This window comes from Paroedura picta, chromosome 1 (assembly GCF_049243985.1).
Source record: "Paroedura picta isolate Pp20150507F chromosome 1, Ppicta_v3.0, whole genome shotgun sequence".
NCBI lineage: Eukaryota > Metazoa > Chordata > Lepidosauria > Squamata > Gekkonidae > Paroedura > Paroedura picta.
The window spans coordinates 61,201,060-61,225,566 of NC_135369.1; the positions used below are offsets into that span (position 1 = coordinate 61,201,060).

At 45.1% G+C, this 24,507-nt stretch overlaps 1 protein-coding gene across 1 annotated transcript; it reads left to right on the forward strand.

Annotated features, from left to right (window-relative positions):
- The first annotated feature begins 13,181 nt into the window (after positions 1-13,181).
- DEGS1 (delta 4-desaturase, sphingolipid 1) lies at positions 13,182-22,244 on the forward strand. Its single transcript, XM_077340464.1, has 3 exons — positions 13,182-13,450; positions 17,468-18,210; positions 21,156-22,244. The coding sequence occupies exons 1-3, from the start codon at positions 13,216-13,218 to the stop codon at positions 21,300-21,302; spliced, it is 1,125 nt and encodes a 374-aa protein (XP_077196579.1). The 5' UTR covers positions 13,182-13,215; the 3' UTR covers positions 21,303-22,244.
- Positions 22,245-24,507: the final 2,263 nt, after the last annotated feature.

The window sequence follows — 24,507 nt, forward strand, 5'->3', positions numbered from 1 at the left end:
TGCTCTCATAGCAACTTGGCCCAAAGGCCTTCTATACACATTTCCTCCCTTGCTGATTATGCCAATACATCTTAGAAAAATAGAACTGACAGAGTCCAACGTCATCTTAATAGCCTCAGACTGGCCTCTACATCATCGGTATACCCATCTAATCAGGATATCGGTGGCCCCTTGCATGACCTTCCCATTGTTCGAGGATCTTCTACATCAGGTACCATTATTCCATCCCAAGCCAGGCTGGTGGTGTCTGACAGCTTGGAGATTGACAGGCCTCAACTCTGCCAGCTAGGCTACTCAGAGGGAGTCTCAGAAACCATATTACCCTCCCATAGACAGTCCACAAACAAGATTTACTCGAGTTCTTGGAAATCCTTTGTGCACTGGGCTCTAAGGAAAAAGGTGAATTACTCCAGGACTTCAGTAGACAATGCCCTAGAATTTTTACATGAGGGCAGAAACCAGGGCCTCATGGTGGCTATGCTTAGGAGGCAGGTAACTGCTTTAGCAACTGTGCTTCCTGCCAGTGGTGGGGTTTCACTGTCAAAACATGCCCACATCGTGTGTTTTTTGAGAGGTGCATCTCACAAGGATCCTCCTGTACTCCACAGATTTCCTACCTGGAAATTAAATCTGGTACTGAATGCATTGATAAAGGCTCCTTTTGAGCCACAGGACTAATTAATGTCAAGTTCCTTAGCATGAAAACTCTATTTTTAGTGGTGAGATTTTTGTCAGTTCCACAAGGATAGGGTTGTCCTTAGGATGGACCCCACCTTCAGACCCAAGGTATCATCATCCTTTCATAACAGTCAGGAGATTGTGCTGCTGGATTTTTGCACAGACCCAAAGCATCTGCAGGAACTCCTCTGGCATAATATAGATGTTAGGAGGTCACTGAAAGCATTCTTGATTAGGTCTCAAGAAATTAGAGTATCTAATTTGTATCTAATTTCTTTATTTTTTATTCATTAACATGGCTTCTCCCCAGCTGGGTCAACGAATGTCCAACGCTTCTCTTAATAGGACTCTGAAGGCATGCATAATAGAAGCTTATAAAGCCCAGAGTGTTCCCATTCATTCAGGCATCACGGCACACTTGATTAGGGGTTCAGCTACCAATGTAGTATTAGCCAAGAGGATTTCTGCTGAGCTGATATGCCAGCGGCCACATGGTTGAATGTTTCTACCTTTCTTAGACATTATAAGTTACAATCATTGAGCTCTGCAGAAGCGGCCTTTGGCCAAGGTATATTGCAGCACATGATTGAGGAGGGTTAATTGAATGCTCCCACCCTTCTTTGGGATGGCTCTTTCATGTCCTACCGAGATGTCCTGGATCTCGAGGGAGAATGACCATTGGTTAGCTCACCATGATATGGTCTTTCTCCTTGAGGCCAGGAGGACGTCTCATCCCTCCCTTAGCATTCCAGATCACATGCAGGTTTTTAACAGAGATATTCCATTTTTTGGTAATATTTAGATGTATAAAATCATATGAAGTTCAGTTGATGGTTGAGAGGTTCACTGGTCAGTATTGAATTACAATTTAGTTTGTTGGATACTCTGTATAACTGTATTTTATATTGAGTTTGGGAGGCTTGTCATCAGACTGGAGCAGGGTGTCTCCTGTCTCCTGCAGCGCAGGACAGGAAGTTAAAATTAAGTCCTGCCTCCCTGTTAAAGTGATGGAGAAACACCTACCACTGAGATGTTCCCTTGGCCTCAAGGTGAAGGACCATATCATAGTGACTTAACCAATGGTTGTTCCAGTTGCCAAATTTCCAGGATACCAATAGAGACTAGTAGTTTTGCTCTGAAGACTAGGGCAGCATTAACAGTTGGACTAGTGGAAGTATAAATCACTTTTGAATTGTGGTGCAAACATATGCTTCGGGAAACTAGTTAATATTACAAGATGGGCTGTAGAAAAAACTTGGGAGCATATTGTTCAATCAAAACAATGAACTTAACTTTCTTTAATGAAAGACTTAATTGAATGAAGCAGCCTTTTTCAACATTTGACCATAAAGGTACTGCTGAAATGTTTTTCAGGCTTTGAGGTACCAGGAAGTGTTGTCAGCTGGACACACCTCCCTGCCAGGCCCCTTGGAAATGAGAGGAGTCTCTAGTGACAAAGGTGTAAATGGCTGAGGCCCCTTCCTATCCACTCCGAGCCCATCACTGGCCACTTTGGGAGGGGGAAAGTCAACCTGCCCAAATAAGGAAATAATATTTTTTAAATGTATAAACCCTTTTCTTTCACTAGGTGGATGGCTCTCCCCAGCAGCCATTTTGAAAACCCCCACACTGGTACCATTGAGGGGGTCTTCACAGTATCAGATGGTACCTTGGTACCATGGTTAGGAAACCCTGGTCTGAAATGTGATATCTTAGTTTTTGTAGAATACCCAGAATTTTATTTTGCTGTTAAATTTAGCTTATGTTCTGCATGTAGAAATATGTCCCTGGAAACTCCCATAGTTTATTATTCTATTCCATTTTTGTAGGAGTGCTGATTGTTACCGGGCTTCACGTACCAACTAATATGCTGGATGTAGTGTACCATACAGATTTATCAATCTATATGGTGCTTTACGGTGGGGTGAGGGGAAAACTCTACTTGGAAGAATTTATAAATTATAGAAAGCTAATAGTTAACAAAAAAAACCCTCTTTCTTTGCTATTTCCCTCTCATACAAGCCTGCCTTTTCCAGTTTCAAACCCTGAAAGTGGGAGTCTGCCTTATGTTCTTTCATCTTTTCTATCAAGACTAAAGTAATGAGCATGAAGATGGTACAGTGTGAAAAAGGCCTGAGTTAAAGATGGAGCTCTTTCACAAGGCCTATGACTACGGCCAATTTTAATCACATCTAAATCTTGGGCCTATTAATGCTATCTTGTCCAATTTATGGTTCAAAATTTTATATGAATATATATTGAGTTACTGTAAGCTACCCCAGAACAGTATAGAGAAGACAGAGACAGAGTTCAACGAGATCTGAACACAATGGAAAAATGGGCAAATGAGAACAAGATGCAATTTAATAAAGTTAAGTGTAAAGTTCTGCATCTGGGTCAGAAAAATGAAAAGCATGCCTACTGGATGGGGGATACGCTTCTAGGTAACACTGTGTGTGAACAAGACCTTGGGGGTACTTGTGGATTGTAAGCTAAACATGAGCAGGCAGTGTGATGCAGCAGTAAAAAGGCGAATGCCATTTGGGGCTGTATCAACAGGGGCATCACATCAAAATCACAAGATGTCATAGTCCCATTGTATACGGCACTGGTCAGACCACACCTGGAGTACTGTGTGCAGTTCTGAAGGCCTCACTTCAAGAAGGATGTAGATAAAATTGAAAGGGTACAGAGGAGAGCGACGAGAATGATCTGGGGCCAAGGGACCAAGCCCTATGAAGATAGGTTGAGGGACTTGGGAATGTTCAGCCTAGAGAAAAGGAGGTTGAGAGGGGACATGATAGCCCTCTTTAAGTATTTGAAAGGTTGTCAGTGGAATAGGCTGCCTAAGGAGGTGGTGAGCTCCCCCTCACTGGCAGTCTTCAAACAAAGGTTGGATACACACTTTTCTTGGATGCTTTAGGATGCTCTGGGCTGATCCTGCATTGAATCATAGAGTCGTAAGGGGCCATACAGGCCATCTAGTCCACCCCCCTGCTCAACGTAGGATCAGCCCAAAGCAGCCCAAAGCATCCTAAAGCATTAAACTCCAAGTACAGTGGGTTGAGCAGGGGGTTGGACTAGATGGCCTGTGTGGCCCCTTCCAACTCTATGATTCTAGTATGTCCGAGAGGGGCAGTATATATATATATAAAGAGAGAGAGAGAGAGAGAGAGAGAGAGAGCCTTTAGAAAGCCTTATAAATAATTATAGGTGACAAAATGTTAAAGGGAGAATGTTAAATTAACCTTTGATATCTGATTTTAGGTACTATTAATAGCTGCAATGCAAAAGAGTTGTCAACTGAAGCTTTATCTGTAATTTACACTGTTTTGGATTGTTGATAGCCCAAATCTGGATGTGGGTCTTGAGTTTCCAGTTAGCCATGTTGTCTGAGAGTAGAGCCTAGTAAAATGTGCACATCTGAGTAAACCATGCATAGCGATGAAAATATGACATGTGGGATGCAGGAGCTTATAATTATAAGCAAGATTTGTGTGACAACTAGAGTTTCGGGTAGTGCAGGATGAAGGTTTTAGCCTAATCCACTTTATATGCTGCTTATATGGATTAAATTGGACAGGGAACGACATGTGCCACTCAGTTTCTTGTAAAAATGCGCATGCAATAAAAGAACAAAACAACCTATTAACAATGAGAGCAACTAGTTATATTTAATATTTATTTTATTTATTAATAGCATTTATATCCTGCCCTTTCCTAAAGACGTAGGGTGGCTTACAAAAGAAATAAAATGCATAAAATGAAACACTGAATATTAGGTTTTTAAAAATTGAATTAATAATATGCCATATAAAATGTGCATGGAACTTCCAATGGCATGCCAACCCTCTGATTGGCCCTCACTGAGAGACATCCCCCCAATAGGGACCTGGCCCTCCCCCAGTGAGGGCCAATCAGAGGGCTGTCGCATCATCCAAAGGCTTTTCCTCACTTTCTGTACCTGAGGAAGACGAGCCACCATCAGGTTGAGCCAAGAGCTGGGGATGGCCATCCAGGCATCCTCCACTGTGCCCTGCTACACATCCACCCGACTCCCTGCCCTCCTAGCCTAAGAGAGACTGGCAATGGCCTTCTGGCCTTGCACCATGCTGACTGTCCACCTAGTGATTCCAGCACTCCTTGCTGTGAGGTGGGTGAGGACAGGTGACTCAGTGCTGTGCTTCTCTCACCCCCTTCCTGTGCTCTGTGGAAGGTGCCAGGAGGCCAGCTGTGCACGCTGCGATGGCCCCACTGCTCTCCCCCACAAGCCAAGAAAGGCAGTGGGAGGCCAAGCTCTCACTCTGCAATGGCCTTGTCACTCTTCCCCTCCCCCACACTCAACAAAGGCAGTGAGAAGCTGAGCACCCACTCCACACTGGTCCCACCCCTCTTCCACCCTCCAAGCTGGGAAAGGCAGTGGGAGACTGAGCACACACTCTGTGTTCTTCTTCCCCTCCCAATCTCGCCAACCTCTTAGAGGGCAGGATAGTGGGGGGAGTGGGGCACCAGGGTTTCCAAGCCCTTTTAAAAACAGGCTTCACTACTAGTTAAAAATAAAACAACCAGTTTCCAACTGCTTCCTTCCACATGTGAAAAAGGGGGAGGAATAATAAATTCATTCAGATAATGCTTATTTAGTTGGATGGGTTGTAGAAAGGGAGGCCAGCAAACTGTAAAGTTGTTTCTAGGCCTTAACCATACACCTGGTGAAACTACTATGCCTTCCAGGCCCTGTGGAACTGGTTTAGGCAGACTTTCTCAGCCTTTTTACTGTTGAGATACCCCTGAAACATTCTTCAGGCTTCAAAAAACCCTGGGAGTGATGTTAGTAGTCCAGACTCTTAGAAGTCACATCACCCAGACACTCCCACCAGGTATGATATCTCCAGGCCACTCCCATAGCACAGGAAGTGACAGCACAGAAATACGGGCACTATGGGCTGGCTAGCAGTTTGTTCTTTTTCTCCAAAGGGAGCCTCTGCAGAAGCAGGACTGGGGCAGCCTCTTCTGCTCTGTCACCATCAACCCCACCACAACACCAGAAACAGGGCCACAGCAGGCCTATTCCACTCCTCCCCTCCCCCCTCCACATTTAAGTTAAAGAGAGTACTTCCCTCTCTGGACTCTAGTCACTACATGCAACAAGCCTCAGCCAGCAAGGATTTGTATGACCAGGGCCCCTCCCTCCCTTTCCTACCCCCTCAAGGCCCATCAGTGATTTTGTCCATATGGTCATATCACCTGATATATTTCTAATTAAATGTTAAAAAATTAATTCCCATTAAAATGTTGAAACCTTTGTGGGGCTGTCATGGAACCCCAGTTGAGACAACTTGGGTTAAGATCCTGTGGGGTCCTGATCTCATTAGGCAGTGCATCTGAGGCATTTATGAGTAGTGGGGGAGCTTGCTGGGGGAGCTGCTTAGAAATGCATCAAATGCACCAGAGAGATCTGCCATTACTTCCTCCTGATGATTAAAACAAAAACTTTCTGTTTTTTTTAAGGTGGACATTGCAGGAATCCCCCCCCCCATCTTGAAATGGCTGAAATGTGGGCAATCTTTTGCTGCAGGAAGGGAAAGGGATCATCACCCCTCACTACTACAGCCTTTCCACTTTCAGAACTATGCCCTCACCTGGACAGGAATGCAGATCTATATTGCCTGTTTAAAGGTAAAGGTATCCCCTGTGCAAGCACTGGGTCATGTCTGACCCTTGGGATGACACCCTCCAGCGTTTTCATGGCAGACTCAATATGGGGTGGCCTTGCCAGTGCCTTCCCCAGTCATTACCATTTTACCCCCCAGCAAGCTGGGTACTCATTTTACCAACCTCGGAAGGATGGAAGGCTGAGTTGCAGGATTAATTAACAGAGGCCCTTGGACAGCTAACCACACCTTCTTACTCAATAAGAGATAATATCTCAGATGATATCTTTCTAAGTTTGGAGGTGCAGATGTTTATTGGAACCACTAAGATCTAAGATCAAACTTTTCATCAGGAAATATCTGGAATAAAAGTCTTTTATCACATCCAATATAGAAACTCTCTGAATAGCCCTTTTGAGAACATGTCAGAGACTTCCTGAGACAATAATGGAGGTAGCAATTAATATGAACAAGAAAACTAGTAACCTGGAAATGATATGAAAGGCTGAGAAAGGCTGCGCTATCTGATAAAGAGGTCTGGAAGGTGCAAGAATTACCATTGATAGAAGATTGGTTGAATAAGCTGGCGGATTTAGCCAAAATGGCAAAACTGACGCTGATGGTCAACGGGAAAACTGAAGAAACCTTTCAAGAACAATGGGCCCCCTATCTGAACTATTTAAATAGATAGTAAAAGTTGAACTAGAAGGAGGCTATTTTTAATACACTGTCATTATAGAGTGTATAAGTAATATGATGTACTAACTATGACAATTCTATTTATTTTTTTATCTTTTGAAAGATAAAAATCTGTTTTAAAAAAGAGCTCTGGAGAACCTTAGTGTGATATTTAGCTGGTTCTAATTATGCAATTGGTATTATGCAACTATTGTTCTGGGAATTCAGCAGCAATAAGTATTTATCTATTTAAAAGATCTGGAAAATTAGATTAACCTGGATCTTTTGACTGGGTTACCTGAAATACAGCCATGTCTTAAAAGATATGTGAACCACATGCTTGACAAGGGGCATAAACACTCAAGCCTCTTCTTTGGGCAACAGTTTAATTTCCCTATGATTCTGGAACAACAACAAAGGCATTGGAGGGCAATAGCGATAGTGATTCAACCGCCTATCTCCCTATCCCTCCCTTCACTACCACCTCTTCCAAACAACTAGCAGCTGTTGTTGCTGCTCATACCCTTCCACTGTCAATAGGCTCTGGTAAATACGTTTTGTACACAAGAAAACAAATTCCAGAATATAGCTGCCAGGTTCATTTCAGAAATTAACTGAGATCACATAACACTGGTGTCAAGCTGCTGTGGTGCCCCCTAGTGTGGTGTGCTGGTACCTCTGACCATGTCAGGAAGACCAGGAGTCAGAGATGCTATCTGAGCTCCTTGGGAACCCCAAAGCTTTACTGAGGTTGCTGTACAGGGTATAGAAGGCATGAGGGAATGGCTGGCTAGACATTCTTTCACTCTCCCAGTTGAGCTATCTGGGGACTCCTCTGACCCACTCGAGTCTCCCCCTCCCGTCACTGGCCCCTTGCTCTTCCTTCAGACCCTCCACCTCTGTGATGGTGCTCACACTCAGCCAGGCAACTGGCTACCCATAGCAGGCCCTCCCATCTCCTGCTCAGCTGATGAGGATTCACCTTTGCCTGGTGTGATTCTCCTTCTTGCTCCCTTCACTTCTCATTCCATCTTCCCTTTCACTCCTGTATCTGTCTCTCTCCTCCTCTTCTTACTCACCTCCAACCTTGCTCGTTCCCTGTCTCCTTTTATCCTAACCTTTCATTCCAGCCCCACCGCCCAATCACCTTTGGCAGAGGTGATATCAACTCATCCTTTTCCACGACCTGTGCAGCCTGCCCTGCCCTTCTGTTGTCCCACACATCCATCCATCACAGTTTTGCTTGTGTCCGGGCCATTCCCATGCCCTGATGTCTCTCCGCAGTCTCCCACTTCATCTGCTGCCTCTCCCCAGAAGGTGAGTTCTCAGCCAGTGTGCTGGCTGGGTGTTTTCCCAAGCCAGCAGCCTCTTGTCTGGTTGTTTCTGCTACCGGCCTTGCTGTCACAGGCCAGGGGTTCGCTGGTGGAGTTGCGTTGGAGCTGCAGCAACGGTTGTGGCCTGGGGTTGCCTTTCAGTCTGTTGGGGCCCTTCTATTGTCACCGCCACCACCCCATGGGTTGCCAGTCACCTTTTCCCTCCCCCCACCCATGAACAGGAGGACTGGCGTTGTCCTGTCTCTCGGTAGGGAGCCCTGAGAGGGAGGGCTGAATGGGGAAACTGGACAACTGATTCTCTATCAACTTTCTAGCCATAATTAAGGTGCATACTGTCACTTGCCTATTTAACTTGTATGCGGAGCACATCATGAGAAAGGCGGGGTTAGAGGAGTAATAAATTGGGATCAAGATTGTAGGGAGAAATATCAACAACCTCGATATGCAGATGATACCACTCTAATGGCAGAAAGTGAAGAGAAACTAAAAAGCCTGTTGATGCGGGTGAAGGAAGAGAGTGCAAAAGTTGGCTTGAAACTTATCAAGAAAACGGAGATCATGGCATCTGGCCCTCTCAATTCCTGGCAAATAGATGGGAAAGAAATGGAGATAGTGACAGATTTTATTTTCCTGGGCTTCAAGATCACTGCAGATGGGGACTGCAGCAAAGAAATTAAAAGACGCTTGCTCCTGGGGAGGAAAGCTATGGCAAATCTAGACAGCATCCTAAAAAGCAGAGACATCACACTGCCAACAAAAGCGCATTTAGTCAAGGCTATGGTATTCCCAGTTGCAATGTATGGCTTATCAATCTATATTCAATCAGTTGAGATGGTGGAAAGAGAATAGGTGAAGAGCAATAAAGATCAAAAACTAAATAGGGGGTTTCCCCACAAGAAAGACTGTTTTTAACAGATGAATGCCAAGAAAACATTTAAATTGGTACAGTTTCTTATCACAGACCTTATAATGGTATTATTCTGCTTAGGTGTGCTCTGTACCTTTCCATAGCCAGCCAAGGGACAAATACAGTGATTTTGTGTGAAAATATCACTGATGGATGGTATTTGACCTGGATGTAGTCCTTATTCAGTTTTTTTTTAAGTTCCACAAGAAATAATAGCTATGACAACAAAAGAATATTTTATCCTACAAGAATCAGCTAGTACCTATTCAGTCACATTTTGGACTAACATATTTCTTCTTTCCACTTTCAGCATTTTAGTTTATTTTCCTGCTGATTGTAACCAAGAAGAATTGTAAAAAGTTACTCCTCTGTAAAAGATGTAAAGATGACTGGGATCTACAGCTGAAGTCAACCTTGCATTATTTTTTTGATTTAATCTATTCTAAACCAACAAATACTGAAATATTATACAACAAACTATCTCAGTACTGCCATATTGAACAGGGGGTGGGGGGAAGAGAAAAAAGCAAGTTGTAAATATTTAGGAGGATCCTGTCCAGCCTGCAACTATACAGATGTGACTCAATGTATTCTGGGGTCCCATGAGGTTGAGAAAATGAGTTCCTAGACTGTACTACTGTGACATTATCTGCCTTGCAACAATCAACCTAATTTGGAAGGATTCCCACAGTGCTTTTTAGGGGGGGGGGTGAAGATGAGGGCTTTTTTTCTGTAACACAAATACATTGCAGAGGGTGTGTCTTTGCAACTGTACGAACTTCCAGTTTTGCTTCTAGGGGGCGATGAGAGAGTGCTGCAGTCTCCCAGGTTACTTCTGCGTCCATGTGGAAAGGACAACAGTACTATCCTCTGCAGTCAAACTATTCTAGACTCATTCTCCTAATCTTTAAATGTCCCGCGGCGTGGGGCACCGCGGACTAAATAAAACAGTAAGGGCTGGTGGGGAGGAGTTAGGGCGGGACCCGTCCGGGATAAAAACTCAGAGAGGGCCAATTAGGAGCCGCGAAGCGGCTCCTGATTGGCCCTCTCCAAGTGCCACTTGGGGGCCAAATGGCCAATTGGGAGGCGCGCCCCGCCCCGCCCCGGACTCCCTGCCCACACTCTGTCCCCATATGGTTCGCCGGCGGGAGAGGAGCACGGCGGCCACGTCAAAGACGAGGCCGCCCTGTTCCTCTCCCGCCGGCGAACCATCACCTCCAGCCAAAATGCCCCCGCCGCCCCACGGACTTCCTGCCTCGCCGAACCCCAGCCCCGCCAAACATAGACACCCGCTGCTGCTCCCGCAGCGCGCTACCTCTCTCGCCACCACCCCGTCGAACACGCCCGCCCCCCAGGACGCCCTCCTTACCCCGTCCCCGCTGTCACGGAGCCATCCGGAGATGCCAGGTACGAGCGTCGCAGGAGCCTGCCGCTCTCAGGGGGGCCGGGAATGCTTTGCCGGCCCCATCCACACTGCGCCCTGCCTCGCGCAGCCGTCCCACGCCCTCCCCACCCACGTTCAAGCCTTCCGAGGTCGCCGGGGGGGCCGGAACGAGCCTTCTAGCGCCCATTTTATTCAGGGAGCGCTGAGATGGCCCCGCCCACCAACTGAGCTGCCCGGCAAACTCCTTAGGCCCCTGACTGGAGCTGGGGAGGGCTCACCGGGAGCGCTGAGATGGCCCCGCCCACCAACTGAGCTGCCCGGCAAACTCCTTAGGCCCCTTGCTGGGGCGGGGCTCGCTGGGAGTGCTGAGATGGCCCCGCCCACCAACTGAGCTGCCTCCACACCATTTCTCCATTCACATTGCTAACGGCAAGGGCTCTTAGCTCACAGCATTCCTGCCTCATGAAAAGGGAGACAGTTCTGTGCATCTCTGTTACTGTCTCTGAGAATGTGTGCAGGAGAGAGAGACAGAGAGACAGACAGACACAGAGAGAGAGACCCCTTTCTGAGCTGCCCTGCAAACTCCACAGCATGTCTCAATTTACATTGCTAACGGCCAGGGCTCTTGGTCAGAGTCAGAGCAAGAGAGACAGAGAGAGACTAACAGACAGAGAGAGAGAAAAACCCCTTTCTGAGCTGCCAACTGAGCTTCCCAGCAAAACTCTGCAACGTTTCTCAATTTCCATTGCAAACGCCAACGGTTCTTAGCTAACGGTTCTTAGCTAACAAAAGGAAGATCGTTCTGTGCATCTCTGTGAGTATGTCCCTGAATGTCTGCAAGAGACAGAGACAGACAAAGTCACAGACAGGCAGAGAGAGAGCAAGAGAGAGAGACAGACTGACAGAGACACAGAGAGAAAGACCCCTTTCTGAGCTGCCAACTGAGCTGCCCCACAAACTCCACAGCATGTCTCAATTTACATTGCTAACGGCCAGGCCTCTTAGCTAACAGAATTCCTCCCTAATGCAAAGGGAGATAGTTCTGCACAACAATACCTCTGTGCATCTGTTAGTATGTCTGTGCATGGGTGCGAGAGAGAGACAGACTCACAGACAGCCTGAGAGAGAGAGAGAATAAAATCAGCATCCTGTGCCACCTTTAAGACCAACAGACCTTTATTCAGGCCGTGAGCTTTCAAGTGCAAGCACTCTTTGTCAGAGAGAGAAAGAGAGAGATACACACGCACACACAGACAGAGAGAGAGAGAGAGACACTGAGTGAGTGGGTGGCTGGGTGGATTTCACATCCCACCACAACCGTGCCTGACACTTGCACAAATCTAAACCTTTTTTTCTTACTACCACAGACTGGATTGCCTTCTCTCTTCCTTCCTTCATCCTTCTGCAGTACTGTGTCAGTCCCATTCCGTACTCACTCCTCGATAACCTCCTGGCCAACACACTTTTCATGCCCAACACCTATTCTCTTATGCCCCCCCTTAAGTCCCCACATCAAGACAGCCCCACCACCCTCCAACTCAGCCTCTTCACAAGACAGCCATACACTACCTTTTTACACCACCAGTTTAATCCCTCCTTAACAAAACACTACTGCACATTCCCAACAACTATATCTTCACTTTCCTGAACCTCTCCCATCCACTCTGCCCAAACACCTACAATACCACTTGCACCAACACCCAGCCACCAAAAGCACTCTCAAATCTACTTTCTAGCGCCCGTTGTATTTAAACATACAACGGGCTTTAAATCTAGTTGTACCATAACATAGCCAAAGGGTGTAGATCTGTTTATGATTGCTTTGTAAACATGAAGCCACAAGATTCCTGTCTGAGAGAGTAGGTACTTCCAGGATATCAGAAAGAACCTGGCTGGAATACAATATGACAGTTCTCTTTAAATGCCCTGAATTAAGAGTACCGTTCTGTTGGAATTTTAAAGCACAGGACAGCAAATTCTTCAGGATAGGAAGGTTTCCTTGCTTTGTTCATTGTATTCAATACACAGCTGCACCGTTTCCTCTTATTGTTAGTTAACGGTAGAGGTACTATTTCTCCTTCTTGCATGTTCTCCTACTTTACTAAAAAAAAAAGCCGCTCCGAGCGAGCATGCTGGGAGGGGCGGGGTATCAAGAAACAAATATAAATATAAAAAGCTGTCAGCTATAAAATCAGTCAGGCCGGGGGCGCCTAGCAGATATATTCTGACTGAACTTGCGCTACATCCACGCGTGTTGTTTGGACCTTCAAAACGACAAAGATACTGGATCGGGTATAAATTACGGCTAGTCGGTGAAGCGATCCAAAGTAGGCCGGAGGCCGGGGTGGGAAAAGGACGAAACGTGGCGAATATTAAAATGCCACCCTAGAGGAGCAAGTGTACTACACTCCCTTAACCAACGGCCCCGCACCTGAAGGGCGAATGAATGCATCGCGGCGCAGGCGCAGGCCCACGCGGCAACGCCTCTCCCTCCCACCCTGCCGTTGAAGCCGTTTCCATGACGTCACATTCCGGGCAGCCAATGGCCCTTGGAGCAGGGTGCCGGGTCGAGACTCCTCCCGGATGGGAGAGGAGACCGCCGCTCCTAAAGAGGCTCGGTTGCAGAGGATTGGGCTGGGCGAGAAGCGGCCGAGGTTTCGTCACGAGAGCTCCCGCAGAGAAGAAAGCGGGCGGCAGGCCCCAGTACGGTCTCATCCAGCAGCTCGCGCCTTAGCCATGGGGAACGCTGTGGCTCGTGAGGATTTCGAATGGGTGTACACGGACGAGCCACACGCCGACCGGCGAAAGGAGATCCTGCGTGAGTTGGCCTGGGGGGGCTGCGCTCTTCGCTGCCTCCCGCCCCGCGTCTGTCCCTTCCCCAGTTCCTCGCGTGTCCGCTTCGCTTTTCTCTCTCTCCCGCCCGCCCGCCCGCCCGCCCGCCCGCTGGCTGAGGGAGGGGAGAAGGAAGGAAGGAAGGATGCGCTCGGGATCTCCCGTGGGTTTGGGCTCCAGGGAGGGCTTATCTCGGCTCTCTTTAAAAGCCGGCGTCTGCCTCTGGGCTGGCGTCTGAAAGTGAAGGCCCCGCGTGAGTGGCGAGGCGAAGGAGGGAGAGCTTAACCCTCTGGAGATATTGTGAGTCACATGCGACAGAGATTTGGCTGACGAATTGTAAAATGGTGTTCTGTTTTTCTCCAGAGATATCCTCTAACCCCGCTGAGGAGAGCTGAGTTCGGCAAGGTTGATCGCTCCTTCCTCAGTTTCTGGCACGAAAAAAGCAGTGATAATCCGTTTTGCAGGCTGCTAATACTTACTGCAGCACTAACTAACTCGAGCAGTTATTTATCTTGCTAGGGTGGAGCTTATGCTAACTCAATAGTGTCTATTGTTGCCTGGAACTACAGCTGATTTCTCCTGGAACTACAGCTGATTTCCAGAGTACAGAAATCAGTCCCCCTGGGGGAAAATGGCTGATTTTGAAGCATTGGTTCCCAGCCATATTGGTATGTTGATGGCTTGCCAACTTTTTGGAGCTCTTTGAGAAACTGAGAAATTGAACAAGTGTGTAGACAATGACTTAAGAGACATTATGTACCTGGACTTAAGGTACCTCACCAAAGTCTCCTGAGTAAGCTGTCATGGGATAAGAGAATTTCTTCTGAGATCCCTGTTGAAAGAAAATTGCTGCCTTGCATGGTGGGGTTTATGTTAGCTGAGAGTAATGCTTCCTTGATAGACCACAAACAAAAATGAAACTAACTTCTCTTTAACAAAACAAGCATTTTATTAGTGATGCTATGCACACCATAAACATGTGACTTTCAGAAGCATGCTGGGGAGGCATGGTCAGCTGGCATAACTTCTGGGGTTACTCAAAGCTTGAAGAATATTTCAAGGGTTACTTCACAGTTAAAAGGTTGAAAATGGCTGGTGTAAATTGATATACATTGGGACCAAAAATCCCAACTTCAAGTATAGGCTATGGAGATGTCAACTTGCTGAGACTGAGAGGGGACTTTGAGGTTGTAGTGGATAGCTCAATAAAAGTGTCAACTCAATGTGCTGCAGTAGTATTTGTTTATTGTATGGTGTGTGTAGTGTAGCCAGAAAATAATACAATTGTAGGATTGTCCAGCAGCCGGGAGATGTGTTTAGAGGTGCTTTGCCATTGCCTGCCTCTGTGGCACATCCTTAGTTTTCTTTGGAGGTCTCCCATCCAAATGCTATCCAGTACTGATCCTGCTTAATTTCCAAGATTAGATGAGATTAGGCATGCCTAGGCTGCAGTGTTGAAAAAGAAAAACTGTATTAGGGAATGTTGTAAAAGGGATTGAGAATAAAGTGGCCAATATTATAATGCCCCTGTATAGATCTGTGTGGTGTCATTTGAAATACTGTGTACAGTTCTGGTCACCTTTCTAAAAAGGACATGGCAGAGCTGAAGACAGTACAGAAGAAGGTAACCAAGATGATTAGGAGATGGAAGGACCATCCCTGTGAGGAAAGGCTGAAGAGTTTGGTACATCTCAGTTTAGAAAAGAGACAACTAAGGGAGGCATGATAGATGTTTAGAAAATTTTGCATGGGAGGGAGAGAGTTGACAAATAACTTTTTCTTTCTCTCCCAAAATAGTCAAACTCAAGGGTATCTAGTGAAGCTGATGGGCAGTAAGTTCAGGATGGACAAAATAAACTACCACTTCACACAGAGTAATTAAATTGTGGGATTTGCTGCCACAGCATGTAGTGATGGTCACAGGAGTAAACAACTTAAAAGGGAGATTAGATAGATTCATGGATGATAAGTCTATCAATGATTACTGACTATGGAGATTCAGGGGAACCTCCACATTCAAAAACACTAATCCCAAAGCCATGAGGCAGTGTCAGAGGAAAGCCTTGGCCTCTATGCCTTGTTGTTGGCCATCCAAAAGAACTGGTTGGCTACTGAGTGAGATAGTATGCTGGACTTGAGGGACTTTTGCTTTGATATAGCAGGGTTCATTTTCCTGGTGGGGCTGCAAACACACATGTGCGGCAGTTTCGCGCAAATGCACATGCGTGTTTGGACCGCCAGCGACCACACTTCCCTCTCCCCCCCCCCCCCCGCTCCCACAGAAAGAAGCTTGCCGGGCCGCAAGCTAATCGCCCACGAGTTTCTCACTGGGAGTGGGTGGGGAGAGGGAAATGGTTGGGGACCACTGCCCTAAGACAGTGGTCCCCAACCTTTTTATCACCAGGGACCAGTCAACGCTTGACAATTTTACTGAGGCCTGGGGGAGGGTAGACTTTTGCCGAGGGATGTTGCCACCTGAGCCCCTGCTCCACTTACTTTCCCACTTACTTTCCACTGACTTCCTGCTGCCCTCTGGGGGGTGCTGCCAGCACCAGCTGCGCAGTGCCATGCTGAGGGGGAGCCCCAGCCATGGTGGCCGCTGGAGAGCACCAAAGGTGAGCCGGCGGCAGAGTGGCAGGGCAGCCCCGAGGCAGCAGCTGGGGAGGAGGACGAGGAGTAGCCGTGGCCCGGTACTGACTGATCCATGGACCAACTGGGGGTTGGGGACCACTGCCCTAAAGGACAAACTGGGACTCCCCAAGATCAAGCTTTCTCAAATTTTGTTGTATGATCATGCAGAATATGGTTGGGAAGCATATCTGTGTGGACATCCGACAGGGCTCCTCCCCTTCCCACCCTCTCCATACCTCTCATTGGCCTTTTTGGAAGGAGAAGATGAGTCTGTATGACCATATATGATCATAATCCAATAAATGTTTAACACACTTAAAAAATATATGAAAAATAAACTCCCACCCATTCTGGAAACACTTCCAGGATTGTCAAGAAACTCTCAGGTTTCATGAAACCCTAGTTGAGAAAGTCAGCCCTATATGATGGCAGCACTAGCTGAAATGCAGAGTCACTAGACTAGACCATGCTGATGGAGAACTCTGAACAAAGGCATTTAAAATGGTACAGAGGCTAAATTTATGCTGTGACAGTAATACCTAAATACTTGTGTTGTTGTTTTTTTAAGACGTTCCATTAAGTCTGGTGGAATTTATTTTCAATATATATACAAATGACCTATACAATTATTTAATTGGCCTGTAACTGGTTTTATAATAGTGCAATTTGTTAAGTTGGCATTTGAGTAAGTTTACTTTAGAGTACATGGAGTGATGGAAAAGAGTAGACAAAGTTCTAGGCTGCCATACAGTGTTTGCTCTAAGAGGCTGTGCTTCATCAGACTCAAAGATTGCATTGCTAACATTTATCTTTGTGTTCTTTTCCCCCCAATGAAACCTCCAAATTGCTGGTGAGCGTGGTATGGTGAAATGTGTGGGGGGAAAAGGACTGCAGTGAGGAGAGGGAATACATTGAGATCTCCCATCTTTTGCTAGCAAGCTTCCATTACTGCAGCATGCTCTGTTTGTGACAGAAGAAATGAATGGCAATTTTGCTTGCTCTTTTTATCTGTCATGCCCCGTAGCATTTTATGCTATGTGCTTTTTTCCATGCACAACTTCTATATTATTGTTTTTGTTAAATGCTGTAAGTCTTCACGTGCCCTATGTAGATTAAAACAAATCCACAAGAATATGGGGAGGAGTAAATGTTGCCCTTCTGTGAATAGTTAAATACACAGTATTGTTACCATTCTTGTAGTGCTTGAACTAGTGTATGGAGTTGTACTAACTTCCATCCATCACTTATAAAAATTGAGAGAACGTGGCAATACAATTAAAATGTAGAAATGGGTTGCTGATCAGCTAAAAAGAGTTATTGCCAATTGCTAATTATTTGAATTTGCCTCACTGTTGTCTTTTATTCTCAACAGGTAAACATCCAGAGATAAAAACCTTGATGAAATCAGATTCCAGATTGATCTGGATAGTTGTACTGATGGTGTTTGTACAGCTAGTTACTTTTTATCTAGTTAAAGACTTGAATTGGAAATGGGTTCTTTTTTGGTCATATGCATTCCACAGCTGTATCAGTCACTCTATGACTCTAGCTGTTCATGAAATTTCTCACAATAGTGCCTTTGGCAATGCTAAGCCTCTGTGGAATCGGTGGTTTGGAATGTTTGCAAATCTCCCTCTTGGCTTCCCATATTCAGTAACCTTCAAGAGATACCACATGGATCATCATCGTTATCTTGGTGGTGATGGAATAGACGTGGACATCCCAACTGACTTTGAAGGATGGTTTTTTTGCACCCGTTTTAGAAAGCTCCTTTGGATTATTCTTCAGCCTTTATTTTATGCCATTCGACCTCTGTCAATAAATCCCAAACCAATCTCACGACTTGAAATAATCAATGTCTGTGTTCAGCTTCTTTTTGATGCTGCAGTATACTATGCCTTTGGAGTAAAATCAGTTGTCTATATGCTTGTTGGATCAGTGCTTGGGATGGGCGTACATCCTATTTCAGGACACTTCATAGCTGAACATTACATGTTTTTGAAGGGGTATGAAACATATTCCTACTATGGACCACTTAATATGCTTACATTCAATGTTGGATACCATAATGAACACCATGACTTTCCTAATGTTCCTGGAAAGAGCCTTCCAATGGTAAGTATTAGAAGGTTAGTAAATGAATATTAACAGCTAGCTATTTACCTGCTCACAGAGAGGAATATGTGGTTTCCTGTCAAGTAGCTTGTTGCTATTTTGCTGCTTCTGGGTGGGCAAGTAAATTTTATACTGTAAAGTAGAATTGAATTTAAGTAATCTACCACCTCATTTTATTTATTTGGAAATAAATTCTGTGAGTTCAATAGTTAAAAAGTCCTTTTAATATTAATGGACTTAATTTTTTCCCTCATGTAAAAGAGCACTTTGAGGTAAAGGGCCAGAGTCTTCTAGTAGGTAGGTGGATATGAAGAAGAAGATATGATGAAGTAGTTGGGTTTCTTCAACTGAAAGGAACACTGGGTAGTTTATCCAGGGAAGTAGTTTGCTGTGTCCCTGCTGAGATCCAGTGAGAAGGCGAGAGGATGAAAAAGAGTGCTCCCCAACCACCTGTCTGCAGCCTGGTATTGGGCCGTGGGGGGGGGGGAGAAAGAGGCGCAGGTGTGCCTTCCTACCCCTCCCCCGTGACACGCGCTTGCTATGCCGGGAGCGATTGGCAGTCTTCTGGCACAGCAAGCGCCGCACCACAGGGGGGAGAGAGGCGTGCCTGCTGGTTTGCCAGCGCCAGCACCTCCCCCCCCCCCGGTCCCCAGCCTGAAAAGGGTTGGGGCCATGAACTTAGAGTCAGCAAGGGCCTTATTCTGTGCACTCTGTTAGTGGCATGTCACAAGGGACATCTTGCATCACTTATGGAAGTGACAAGTTAGTGGCTGGTTAATATAATATTGCCCATTTATTTTTCAGATGTCTAAACCACCAGTCTCCCCCCCCCCCAAAATTTTTTTTGTGAGATCAGGTAACTCTTGACAGCCATATTTTGTTGCAGAAAGGGACTGCCCTGAAGTTATTCAGTGAGTTAAGTAGTTTGAGACAATTCGTGCTCCTAAACATTTTGCTACTGTAGCTCTGTAGACAAAGATGTAGACTATTGGTATTTTGCCAGGCTTGTTACCTAGGCAGGCAGTTAAGAGGCTGTCTAATCTGGTGTGCTATATTATTAAGCCAGCATTTACAGGCCAGCTTTTTTTGGACCCAGTGAGAGTATCTTACATAGGAAAGGGTATTGGAGTGTGTTTATTACAGTTCTTCTCACCATGATGCTAATGCCGCATTCCAGTACAACATAGTACCCTTCTGGAAGGGGTACTCTGTCTGAATTGCTTGGCAGTTCTAAACTGGTATTTCTTTATAGGGTATACTAGAGAAATCTAAGTGCGGCCTAGTTATCTGGTTCTTTATCCACGCAAAGGACTTTTAACGTACTGAAACTACGTGTTAAATGGTTGATGCTGGGAATTTAAATGATTGAACATGTACATCATGATATCTAATAATGATAATGAAGTGTTCCCTGTATGGTTAATGTTACAAAGGGGGGGAGATGGTTCTGAATATCAGGGTATTCTAAAGTATGCAGACAAACTTTCTCCCTGAATAAAAAATAGAATATAGGAGGATGAGTGAAAGGAAGGGTTGTATGAGGGACCAAGTAGAGAATACAGAAGCTGTTAAAGGACCTATTGGGTGTGTGCAGGATGTGTGGAGAACATAAATATACTGTGGAGACAGTGAAATAATAAGTTATGCAGCCATCCCCAAGCCCCGGGCCGTGGAGCCCTCGGTACTGGGCCCCGGCGGGGGGGAGGGGAGGCGTAGCAATGGGTGCGCCTCCCTCCCCCCGTGTGGAGCAGTGCTCTCTGCGCTGGGAGCACTTGGCTGCCAAAGCAGCCAATCGCTTCTGTGCCCTGGCGCAGCAAGCACCATGCTGCAGGGGGGGAGGCGCGGGCACCGGTAGGCACAACCGCACAGGCATGGAGCTGCGATGCCTGTGCGTTTGCACCTGCCAGCGTGCCGGCGCCCGTGCCTCCCCCCCCAGTCCCCGTGCCTCCCTCCCCCCCCCCCGGTCCCCGGCTTGAAAAAGGTTGGGGACCATTGAGTTATAGGACAAAGAAGGCAGAGTTAAAGGCTGGGTGGGGAGAGAGAAAAGAGATGAAGGGAAAAAAGAAACTAATGGGAACTGCAGGATAGGTGTAAAGCAAGTATGAAATTTTTAACTTGCTCTGGATCAACTGCATGCCCCATACTGTAACTGACAGTAGAAGTATGAATTTAAGGGACCTATGATGAACAAGCTAAAAACAACCAGTTTTTAAAGTCTGAACTTAGTATAATCTCTTTGATCATGGAACTGCTCAAGTTTGTTCAGTCCTTGTGCTATGCTTAAATTGAATTGATTGGGTTGTCAGGATACTAGGAACCCAGACAGTTGCTGGCTAGGTAGAAGTATTCCAGTTATGTTTGGAATCTTGTTGGCTATTCATCCAGGACCCAGCAACAGAGATGTGGTCCAGCAGAACCACAGATCAGGACAATTATGAGGTAAAAGCAGGGAAAGAAAGGAAAGAAAGGATCAGGGTAGAGAAGTATGAGGCTGGAGCTGCTGACAATTTAGTCTCTGGATCTTGGGGGGCAGCCTCATATGACAGCCAGATAGCCATGGGTAGACCCAACTATTCTTTAAGTGGCCTTTAAAAGTAAGGGAGAGTCAGTGAGGCCAGACCCATCTTATCCCCAGGCAGAGAAGGGTCCAACCAGGGGAAAGGAATAAGATAAGGAATAGAACCCCTGCCCCCTTTCCTTTCCACAGCTTAAAAAGGGCAGGTAAGCATCCTGCTGTAAAGGGCATTAGACAGGTAGAGAGTCTGAACATGGAAACTTATATGGGTATTGTTGTTGTTGTTATGTGTGAAGTCGTGTCCGACTCATCGCGACCCCATGGACAATGATCCTCCAGGCCTTCCTGTCCTCTACCATTCCCCGGAGTCCATTTAAGTTTGCATATATGGGTATACCAGGGGTTAATAATTATTTTTCTTTTATTGCAGCTAAAGGAAATGGCCCCTGAATACTATGATAACCTGCCACAGTATAAATCCTGGATAAAAGTACTTTATGATTTTGTGATGGATGATTCTATCAGTCCCTACTCACGTATGAAAAGACATTTAAAGGATGAAGTGAAACTGGATTGAACTTGCTTTAAAAAAACTTTACAAAAACCACGAAGAACTTTACAAACATCTTTGTAATAATGCATCACTTGATAAAGATGTATTTCTTGGTATCTCAATTTACTTCAAAAAATATTTTGGTACATTCTAGTACAAAAACTCTAAAGAATTAAAATATTGCCAGAACTACAGCATTCCTTACAATTGTCCCACCTCTACTAGTATAATTGAAATAGTTTAAAATATCAGTGTTTCATGCATAATGCTAGTATTAATGTTACATAATGTGTTAGTAGCAGTTCTTTTTCTTCAAACCTTTAATCATACAGGAAGCATATGTACTTCTTGGGTTATATTTAATACTTGCAGGGACCCTTTAATAGACCACAATGTTGAATATTTTGCCAACGGAACTTAACATTAAAAACTATACGTTTAAGTGGTAAATATTGTTTTGAGTAGGTAAAAAGAATTCTTGGCTGCAGTTCCTCAGTTAGGTTAATTCAAGTTCTAATATATAACTAATAACAAAGTTCCATTACAACTGCTACTGTAAAAAAGGAAACGTTCCAATTGGAATTATGCTAGTGTTTCTGTAATTGTAGACCACGGATCTTTCCACCTGTATGAATTTCTAGCTGCAAATTCAAATTGGCGTACAACATGACTACCTAGGAAAATATTCATCTTTTTGTGGGATGAGGATGTTCATAAGTGCTAAGAGTACTGTAACAGCTGTGTAATGTGAAGCTGTCTGAGAAGCTGGTTGACTTGGAATTTAGGAACTGTGTGGTAGAATGCAGTTCCACTGTTATGCTGTCTTAGCTGGAGCAAATCAGATAGCTGAACGGCATAATGGGCATCAGATTTATAAACATCAACAGGGAGAGTGTCAAGTACCTAATTCCTAAATGAAAAAGAGCATGTCATGTACTTCAATAAAGATGTTTATTTAAAACTTCATTAATCCCAAGTGTAAGTATGTGTGAGAAGTCTTCATTGGAAATTTGCCTGAAAGCAGAAACAAAAGTCTGAGTACCTAGATTCATTGCAGTAACTCCTAGCTGCGGAAACTATATGATATGGTTGCTGGGCCTGGTCACTAAACTCTGAAGAAATTTACTTTGATTTTTCTGAATTTTGGCCCAAGCTATGATTTCAGAACATGAAGATGTGATGAAGGCTAGGTGAAGATAATTCAACAGTATGTTTCATGAGAAGACAGAGGCGGCATAGTTGAGGAGAAGTATAAAGTTGAAGAGCAAAAGAGTTGTTTATATGAGGAACTAAACAGCTTTTCCCACACTTGTGTGGAATGGTAGAGATGGGATGGACAAGAGGGTTCCTTTGATGAGAATGATGGACAAATAAGATGTCACCTTGAAAGTTAGAATTACATTTTTAAGACCTATTTTCTTCAGCTACTGCATGTATGAAGGAAGGGAATGACCTTAAATGTTAACCACTAAAATGATACCAGTAGTAAAAGGGTAACATCTACCTCATGTGCTAATTTACCAACTTGCATAACCATGCCTCTTGTAACATCTACCTCATGTGATACTTTACCAACTTGCATAACCATGCCTCTTGACATCACCAGAAGTGGTATCATCAACCTCCACCCTCTGTCATGGAAATGCCGCCATTACGCCACAACATCAGAAGCGATGACATCATGTCTTCTGGCCCCTGCCCTGGAAATGCTGTCACTATGCCACACACTCACCCCTCCTAGAAGTGATGGCATTATGCCCCACCCTCTGCCCCTTGCCCTGAAAACAGTTCCCTCAGACCATACCCCACTGGAAATGCAGCCATCTTTTTATACACCTCATGTCATTGGAAGTGGCTTGCATAGACCGTCCCTCCTATGTCACCACCAATGGGAACGGCCAGGCACTGCTGCTTAGACCTTCTCTTAGATCTTAAGGAGCCATGAAGATGGATTTCAGCATTACTTTACATGAGGTTTGCTATCTGATTAATAAAATCAGACACTAACATTCTCTTACCAGTTTTTTTCAAATCCTTTCAAGGACCTTCTGTAAGTCTGCAGCATTCCCAACTGTGCTGCAGTTTCATCCATACTTTCTTGTGTGAAAGCCAGGCATTTTAGAGCATAGGCTATTGAAGTTATAATAACTACAATTTGAATATAGCATAAGTCATCACGTACAAACTTAACCTTTTGGTCAACAATATTCTACGTCCATGTGAGACAAACAAGCATCTCGTTCAATGGCCTGAATTAGGTATCCTTCACAGGCTTAAAATAAAAATTCTGTAATACAGTGTTTTAAAATACCATATACAGCGGCTTTTACAAAGCTCTGCATGACTGCTTTATGTCTGTTTGGCGGAATAAAGTACAAAACCTCATTGATATCCATTTTTAGAACTTGTCTCATAGTGCCAATTCTCTCGCTGGTCCTCATATCCATGGGCAATGTGGTGGTTGGTGGCTGTTCCTGTTAAAAAGGATTTCAAACACAAGGATTTCCTGCTTGGTCAATGCTAGTCATATCCCCACCACCACCTTTAATGATCGTTTTCCAAAATTACCTGTGCCAAAGAGTTCTCTGTTAAAGGCAGCGTTTGTGAATTCTGAAATGACATCTGATAAAAGTAAAATTTGCGAATTGGAAATATCTCCTTCAAACAAGCCACGTGCAGGTCCTGTGGAATGTGATGGGGGAAATTCTGGCTACCTGATGGCTGGGGCCTATGAAAAGAAAGAGAAAAGTTCTATACCACTCCTGTGGGTTTTCCCTCCCGCCTCTGCCTTTAATGACCATTTCAGTATTACCTGTGCTGGGGACTCCTCTGGTGAAATCAATGGCTGTGAATCTGGATAATCTTCCAGCAGCTTGTGCTACATTCCCTCATTCTGGGGGTGTAGCATGATAGCACTTCTGGGGCAGGGGGTGGGGCATGATAATGCCACTCTTGGTGATGTTGGGGGCATGGTTAAGAACTGTGTCATCCAGTATGGTCAATGTCCCTGTTGAAGTACTTGTTGAGCACCCATTGTTACCCAAGGAGGCAGTCTCCAGTTATTTGTGGGGAATTGGTACAAGAAACTGTGAGACTGGACAACCAGCACCTAAACACCATGTTTACAGAGATTGTCCCTGTGAGAACTCTCAAATAAACAGGCAATTTGTTCAAATTTAAAAGTCTCTCTTAACAGAGAAAATGAGGGAAAGAGGAAAAATTCATCCAA

Excerpts from the sequence above, each read along its gene's own strand:
- DEGS1 (XM_077340464.1), top strand. The coding sequence starts at position 13,216 with ATGGGAGAGGAGACCGCCGCTCCTAAAGAGGCTCGGTTGCAGAGGATT. Across the intron at positions 13,451-17,467 it reads CCGGCGAAAGGAGATCCTGC|GTAAACATCCAGAGATAAAA; the intron begins GTGAGTTGGCCT and ends TATTCTCAACAG. Across the intron at positions 18,211-21,155 it reads CTGGAAAGAGCCTTCCAATG|CTAAAGGAAATGGCCCCTGA; the intron begins GTAAGTATTAGA and ends CTTTTATTGCAG.